Genomic DNA, 8,596 nt, shown 5'->3' with positions numbered 1-8,596 from the left:
ACACCGTGATGCTACTGTCTGTTATGTAATACACTCGCCTTGTGAATGCAGATTGAGCGGCATAAAGAATTTTTTAAACAAAAATGTTCAGGCATGTCTCTGTGGTACCCGTTTCATGATAAAAAGAAAGAAAGAAAGAAAAGGCAAAAACGTATTTACAGCATAACAGTTTGATTCTCCTCTTGGTGTATTACTAATAATTTCTTAATTTGTCAAACCTGGGGCTTATCTTTTTTTAATATCTATTTATATCAGCAGAGGACAAAATGATGCCCTCCGAGATGAAATGTTAATAGCTGTCCAAAACATCACTCCGGTATTTCCTTAATGAAAAAATGGCCAGACTGGGCTCTTATTCATACAGTGCAGTGGTTTCTGCCCCACTCACCACCTGACAGGCAAATAAATTCTGACTCAGCCTCACTTAGCCAGGCGCTGTCGGTGAGGTGCATCAGCCAGAAGCCGGTCCTCTCTTCACATAAATTAGCGGTACTCCATCTCTTTAGAGGTGCTCAAAACGAGGACGTTTGCGCCGCAGTAGTCACACAGTAAATCCGCAAACTGATGAGAGAAAAATTCTGACAATATATAAAACATAATAATCCAAGGCGTTCCCGTGAGTGAGCTCTGCAAAAATGCTCAGGTGGTTGCTTCTCTTCCCTCCGTGGTGACACTCACATCACCCGCCATAATTAACTAAGAAATGATCAATTGCTTGTTGGAACAGGTTTCTGTTTTTTGGAGATGGGTTGGTCACACCTGAACTATGATTTTAAACAACCATATGTTCAATCTGTACATTCGAAAGTTCATTATCCTGTTACAGGCCCGTCCTGCCAATGAGAGAGAGAGAGCGAGAGAGAGAGAGAGGGAGCGAGAGAGAGAAAGAGAGAGAGAGAGAGAGAAAGAGAGAGAGAGAGCGAGCGAGAGAGACAAATGGCACACATGTACAGTAAAGCAACACTGCAGTCCAGCGTACGCATCAGCAAAGAGAGCAAGAGAGATCGACGCATGCAGTTTGTACAGTTCGTTTGGCAGTGAGCGACATATGAAGGTGTTTGTTACATGGACACGCTGCGCAGGGAAGAGTCCCCATTGCAGGTGGTTTGCCCTACACAGTCTCTACGTTGTCTGTGTGCATGTATGTAGGAAGGCCACCTTCCTCCAGCAGTACAGTGCAGGGTGACAGAGCGTCGTGCTCAGAAGTCCAGCCGACAGCTCCTTAATCCCCCATTAGTGCTCCAGACGGGAGGGGGCGCTGTGCCGCCGTCCTCAGTCCAACACCCCTGTCCCTGTCCCCGTCTCCTCCCCTCCCCCGGCGAGGTCGCCCGGGATGCGAAGGGCAGAGCGCCGCCAAGTGTGGCTCTGAAGGGGGAGGGGGGAGGGCTTCAGCAGGCGATCTCCTCCAGGGTGCCCAGCGTCGTCTGCAGCGGGACCGTCACGGTGTGGCTGATGGACTCGGAGTGGTTGGCCACCGGGTCGCAGGAACTCTGGGAGGAACAATCGGACAATAAATACAGTGTACCATAGCGCACGATGAACTCTAAGCTGATTCAAAAGCGGGCTTGCAGATGTAGCAGTCGGCACTATGACCATCAGACACATTCTGTTGAGAGTTTGCATGTTCTTCTGAGGGTTTCTACCTCGATGACAGGTTCACGTGAATTGGTAAATTTAAACTTCCTGTAGGTTTCAGTGTATTGAGTTTTAGCTCCATAATGGTGATGTATACAAGATGTACCCTACTCTGATACGGTATGAAATTGGAAATGAAGATGGATAGATAGAATTGGGACTACAATAGAGAAATGGGTATACTTCCGATTCTTGCCTTCTTTTAAAGCAGTCCAGAAACAATTTTTTTTTTTTTTGAAATAGTGGCATGTTTAGTATCTCGCTGTAGTATTTGTTGATTGTCACATGATTTCAGTGTGATTTTTCAGTTAGCAAAATTTGCCTCGTCATGAAAAAAAACCCTACTCTGTCTTTCATTGGCTCGACAGGCCTCGAGTTTCATCGTACAAATAGACATTGCTTCATCATCCTATGACGAAAAACAGGCAGTAGCCTAAGGTTGGTTGATACTGCTGAGTGGTGCATTTTACAGTGGATGTGCACAATTCTGACTGAAAAATGTGTGTGGGCATATGCCATATACCTGCTTATACCCTGGACTACGACACTGGTCTCTGGCTAAAACTGCTTAAACAACTAAAAAAGCTGCATCCACAAGATTATAATATAATGTGATATGATATGATATAATAATATATAATATTAATTGTAAAAACAGCTACAAATCTAAAACAGCTGGAGATATCATAAAATGTTGACCATTCTGAATTGCAGTTATAAAACTTTACAACCAAAACAAGTGGAAGGTTCAAATCCCACTGACAGGTTACCACTGACCCCCAACCAGCAACTCATTGATAAAATGTAAAAAAGTAATTTCCCACGGAATTAACGTCTGCTTTTTCAATACATAATCTAAAGCAATGAATGACACAACACAATGAGCAAAAACAGGCCTTTTGATCAAGAAGGTTGCAGGGAACCTAGAAGTCTTAATCACCAGAAAAATATTTGGAAATTTCACGACACTTCCAAATTTCACTGAGCAAGGACGACGCCCTTTCAACGACTCTTCAAAACCCAATTTCTGGGATTCCTCGAGCCGAACACAACTACTATGTATAACTGCTTATGCAAAGCTTTGGGAGCGCTCATCATAGCCTTTCCTCACATCCCTTCACAACCAGTGTGTGGCGTGATAGTGTCCCCCAGAGCCCCTGTAGCCTTTTTATGACACCTGAAAGCTTAAAAAAAAAATCCAGAGCGGGGTGTAAAACTGCAAGAAGTGTGAAAAAGTATCCGGCATGCGTTAACCACAGATTCCTTTTCAGGCATCCGACTGCAAAAATTGTCCCCCCCCCCCAAAAAAAAGCTTCCAGGATGAAGGAACAGGAAGTGCAAAAAAAAGTGAACTTACTTCAAGGCGTCTGCAGAACTATTGGAGTGATAGTCTGCAATGATACAGAGTCGTCATAGGATAACTTGGCAACGAGAACAAAGGTTGTAAACCTCTGCCAAGATATTCACAATCAGGGTCTTTGAAATACAGCTGAAAAACAGCCGTAGTGTGCTCTGTGACTACAAGAACTAATGTTTTTATGAAAATTAAGACTCCATTTGGGGAAGTACTCCAAACATTTGGATTGATTTCAGACTATTAGGATAGTGTAATCATTTCAGTAATGTAAAGGTGCAGCGTCTGTAGTGTTCCAGCAGCATATTACTGACCCTGTTAAAAATTTGCCGCTGCAGTCCCTCCACAGGCCCTGCTTCCTCCTCGACACTGTCGCTTTCGGTTTCCTTGATTAAGCTATCTGATGCTGTTGTGTGTGTGTGTGTGTGTGTGTGTGTGTGTGTGTGTGTGTGTGTGTGTGTGTGTGTGTGTGTGTGTGTGTGTGTGTGTGTGTGTGTGTGTGTGTGTGTGTGTGTGTGTGTGTGTGTGTGTGTGTGTGTTCATTAAAGGGGCATTAGCCCGCCTGGCGGACTCCCCGTCGCTGCCTGGATTCATGGAGAGTTTGCTCAAGCAACGAGAGCTGCTCCTGCTAAGATCGGCGGTGACCCGGGCGCTCGTTTTGTCCATGCTTTCCGGAGAGATAGAGGAAAGTATAGAGCAGACTCCTTCTTTCAACAAGGAGATTGACAAGACGAAGGTCAAAAGCCGCCCTCACCACATCCTCTGCGTGACTCTCCTCCTCCTCCTCTCTGCTCAGCAAGTCCATTAGTCTGTCTTTGACCACCTGCAGATCAGAAAATGAGAGTCAAGACCAATTCGCTCAGTTTGTTATGAAAATTCATCTTTTAATTACTGACTGAAAAGAAACATTTGACTTCAAAGTGAAAATGTAATTAGGTGGCCAACGTGCCAACGGAGTACACTGCCACAATCGTTTGAGCATGAAAGCCATAACGCGTTGCTTCGGGAATGCTTGAGTCAGCGACAAGAGGATTTCTTATCCCAATTACTCCATTCTGGTCATTAAAATCGACAAAAACCCCAAACTTTTTCTTTACGTTTGAAAACCCCAGAGGGAGGCAAAGACTATTATGAGCTTATCAAAACTTTGTGCAGCAGACGGCGATGGTGGAAGCTCTAAAAAGGGGCATCGAATGGAGCAAAAGTAATGAAGAAGGGAGATAAAGCCCTTCAGCTCAGGTAAATCTGGGTTTCTATCTGCGTTTTACAGCAGTAACATTGTCTTGTCAGCATTCACGATGCAGCTTGTCACGGGGAAAAAAACCTACTAAAAGTCTGTTAAAAAACAGCGAGGCTCTGAAGAGAAGTGTTGTGTGTGGGTGTATAAGGCTGTGCAAGTAAAAAAAAACCCAAAACAAAACAAAAAGCATTAAATCTGCCATGTGGGACTGACCTCGTATGCGTAGTCGAAGAGCTCTAAGATGGTGAGGATGCTTGCTCCGATAAACAAACCCATCTGGCCGCCGATGTCACCTGCACAAGGACACGGGTACAGTCACGCAATGTGAAGCAGAGAGATTTTTTTTCTCTCATGGCGGAGTCAGGAGAAAGACTTGTTTCAGATCAAAGTGAGGGAAGAGAGACATTTATTTTGGAGGGTTGAAAGCAGTCTGGAATGAGAAATTACTCCCGGTCCTGCTCGAATGAGAAAATGTGACCCAGGAGGTCCGACCGCAGTGACTGAGCCGTGAATTTGAAATTTGGATGACAAAAATCTGCACTGCAGAGACTTTGTAAAGTCGTCTCATTAAAATAATCACACTTTTTTTTGGATGCAGCAACGACTTTGTTGAACATAGAAAAGCATTCATTGCTATGCTGCACACTGTAAATATAGAAAGATTTGTTGTTACATGATTAAGAGCAGGTTATCATTGAAATACAAAGAATCACAGTGCTTTCTTTAATGACATAAAATATATAAATTGTTATTTGCTCTTTGCTTTTAATGTTCAAAGGAAAATTATTATTATAGATGAAGGGTAAGGGTATATACATTTAATTGTTTTTCTGCTGCCTTTCATTCAGGAGTATGTAGTAGAGTATCTTACCATATACGGTTTTCACATGATCATTCACTGATTCACTCACACGTGTGCAGCATGCAATAAATTCATAGCGTCACTGAGCCTCCCAGTCAGAATCACCATTAATGAACTCTTAAGTTTACCAGTAAATTAGACTGAACCTGAGCACAGCGTACATCCTCATGCTGCATGAAGAGACCTGTCCTTGGTACATTAAGTCGGGGAGACTGATGCTGGAAAGGAAAGCCGCTCCGGTACAGATTTGCCTTGAAGGCATCGGGATGCAGGGTTGACAAAACTAAAAATCCCAGCAGTTTGCTTGACTCTGATGAAAAATGTATATCCACTGCGAGGAACCTCAGGTTCCATGTTTTGCTCAAGGCCACATTGACACGTTGAGGGAATCGAACCGGCGTACCAATGAACCACAGAAACTCCAAGCTGATGTTTGGCTGAATACTTTCTGGGGTTGACTATATTTTAAGTCCAGACTGAGGTTATTATTCATTCAACTTAATCTAAATAACCCGTGTTCATTAATCACTATCATTGTTTGTCTCCACTCATGGTTCAATAATGACTTGATGACTTTCTATTGATTGTCAACGTTTCTTGACCTTCTTATGAGACAATCACGTTTCTAATCAGTCATCCCCGTCACCACGTCTCCATATATCACCCACCCAGCAAACCCGCCACCTCGTAGGCTTTCTTCTGCTCAATGGTCTCGTAGTTCAAGGCTTCGAAGAACACGTCCAGCACCAAGATGTTGTCCCTGCAAAACATAAAGGCAAGATTTTCACGTGTTAAGCAGAGCAAGTTGCAGTCTTTCTGCTTCTCTACGCGGCGACCGTCGCCTCCGCCGTGTGGGAGGACGACGCGCTCAGCTTCTCGCAGCCAGTTCAAAAGCTTTCATTGATTTATTAGAAGGAGACAATGTAGGCAGCAAAGAGGCTGGGTGGTTTGTGCAGGTGTCTGGCAGCGACAGAGGCCTCTCGGCTCCCGTCTGTACTATTCCCGGAGGAGGGAAATCGTCACGTTTTCACATTAACTTCCTCACACGCTCTGCTTGTCAGCTTAATTGCAGGTTTTTATAATTCTAGGTTGGTGCTTATTTTATCATTGTTCTGTTATGTTTATATGATGCGTTATGTCTAATATACGTCAGTCAAGATCGTTGGAGTGAAAAAGGCTTTGATTTGGTCTGTGATCCTCACATCGTACTGCAAAGTGTTTTTCCAGTCTGTGTTTACTATCAGTTGTGTGTTTTCATTCATATCTCATTGTTAGAGCCGCATAAGAAGGAATTATCTTTGTTTCCTTGACTGATCATGAGATTGCGGGTGTCTCTCAACTTGATGTATTAATACATAATGTATCATCAATGCATGAATGATGTACCGACGGTTTGTGTGTATAAAAATAACAACAAATTGATATTTAATGCACGGACACATTGGAGCGGATCGGGCAATGAGACGCACTGAGGATCATATCTGAGACACATTGGATTTAATCTGATTGTGTTCATGAAAGTGGAAAATTCAGCGTACCTACGAGATCAAGCAAACTACAGGAGCAATTTATGCTTCTTACAGTGTCTACAATCATACAAATTGTTAAATATTGAAACAATTTTTAATGTGTTTTGAAGGAAGATGTGAATCAGTTCAGCCTTTAGCAGATATTATGCAGTTTTTATCATTTGCAGATATTTCCTCAGCTGGATCCCCATGACTTTTATTTACAGACTTTATTATTCATGTGATATTTTCTGTGTTGTTCAACTTCTGAAGGACTTGGGTGTTTTCGTCTGTTGCTCATTTTTTACACTTCGCTGTGGTTAAAAATGATTTATTTTTCCATCATACACTGCAAAAAAAGGGGAGCCCAAGTATTGGGCTCTTGAAATGTCATTTGTAAAACTCTGCTTTTGCCATCATCTATTTGACTCAAACAACAGTTATAAGACATTTTTGATGTGTGGAAGTCCTCATCAAATAACTTATTTTACCACAAAAAAAAGAACAAAAAAAAGATTTCATGAGGATTTTTTCTGTTACTCAACAAACTTAGTTATGCCCATTTTTTTTTTTGTCAGAACCTTTAATAAAACATAAACGCTTTAATAAAAATGTAATTATGTGCCTATGAACAAAGCCTATTTAATTGCTGTAATGTTTTTTAATGACAGGGTGAAGTCGGATAATTACTGAAACTGCACTCACGTGATGTACTTCTCCGACTTGTTGAACTTCTTCTGCAGGTAGCGCGCCGACGTCTTGCTGGGGATTTTGACCATGGACAGCTCTTTGTTGTAGCGGGTCATGTTGCATGGCGTCCTGCACATGCAGTTGCTGCTCTCCACAGCAGACAGCTTGGCTGGTGATGGCGAAGAGGAGGGGTGGGGGGGGGGGGGGGGGGGGGGGGGTACACGTGATGGTGAGGCTCACAGTCCACCTGAGCAGACTTTTCTCTGAGTTTCCACAAAGTGTTACATTATTGATTTGTGTGTGAAGCTCCTGAAGCGGTTTGGAATATTCTGCTGACAGCGTGTGCGTCTGACTAAGGCCTTCATCTCCGTAACAATTCATACCCGCCTCACGGAAACAGCTCATCCTTTTAAAGAACCTCCACTCAGACTGAGCAGCTTTAACAACAACAACAACAACAACTTTTTTTTTTTTTTTAAAGCAATAAAACAAGGTTGGAGAAGAAACAAGCGAGTCAAGTCACAGTATGCTGCCCATACCGGATGAGAAAAATGGTATTCGGTTAAAACCACAACACAGGTTTGATGTTACAAGTGTGTGTGTGTTTGTTTGTGTGACATGAATAATTAACCTTTGTAAATTCAACACAATTAGTCCAAGTTCACTGCTTGCCGCTTTGTAAACATTGCTCCTTGAGAGCTAAAGGCCAAGAAAAATATAAATAATAAAATTAAAAATCACATCATGATTAGTTTCACGGTTAATGGGAGGGAAGAGGCCATTTTCACCATGTTGTAACCTCATATTTTCTCTAATTACACGATATTAACCATATTGCTGACTTCATTTCAACATGCTTGCTGATTAGGGAAAATCTAATTTAACATCACACTGTTTTTTTTCCCATTACATTCAGAGTAATTACATACTTTCTCATATACCCTCTGCTTGGTCATATTTACTCATATTTTGCTCCATCACTGTGGGGGTTGAACCCTCAACCACTCAATCCTAAGCCAGTCTCTCAAGGCACTAAGCCACCACTGCTCTTTTTAATTAATAATAATAAAAAAAAAAAAATTACCAACATTCCATCATGTCTCGTTTGGTGAGACGGCTCTTTCTTTCTTTCTTTCTTTCTTTCTTTCTTTCTTCCCCCCCCCCCCCCATGTGGTACTGCAGGTCTTATTGCATTTCCTTTCTCATCTTTTTGTCTTTATGACAGATTTGGTTGTTTTGCTTTGTTTTTCCAGTTAAATCTGTGTCAGTGTTTCATTTGATTGTTTTTCTGTTTGGCTCGTTCTATT

At 42.3% G+C, this 8,596-nt stretch overlaps 1 protein-coding gene across 1 annotated transcript in view; it reads right to left on the bottom strand.

Moving 5' to 3' along the window:
* Positions 1-1,388: 1,388 nt before the first annotated feature.
* The window catches only part of asic2 (acid-sensing (proton-gated) ion channel 2), a gene marked incomplete at both ends in the record, with an annotated part of 432,576 nt that continues 425,368 nt past the window's right edge, over positions 1,389-8,596 (bottom strand). Inside the window, 5 exons of the mRNA XM_080510864.1 lie at positions 1,389-1,490; positions 3,744-3,812; positions 4,443-4,522; positions 5,760-5,851; positions 7,305-7,458. Coding sequence (XP_080366990.1) covers positions 1,389-1,490; positions 3,744-3,812; positions 4,443-4,522; positions 5,760-5,851; positions 7,305-7,458 — 497 coding nt within the window. The remainder of the gene's footprint in view (positions 1,491-3,743; positions 3,813-4,442; positions 4,523-5,759; positions 5,852-7,304; positions 7,459-8,596) is intronic.

This window comes from Blennius ocellaris, assembly GCF_963422515.1.
Source record: "Blennius ocellaris genome assembly, chromosome: 16".
Lineage (NCBI taxonomy): Eukaryota > Metazoa > Chordata > Actinopteri > Blenniiformes > Blenniidae > Blennius > Blennius ocellaris.
Note: the sequence above shows the minus strand (reverse complement) of the source record. Positions and strands in the feature narration are given on the sequence as shown.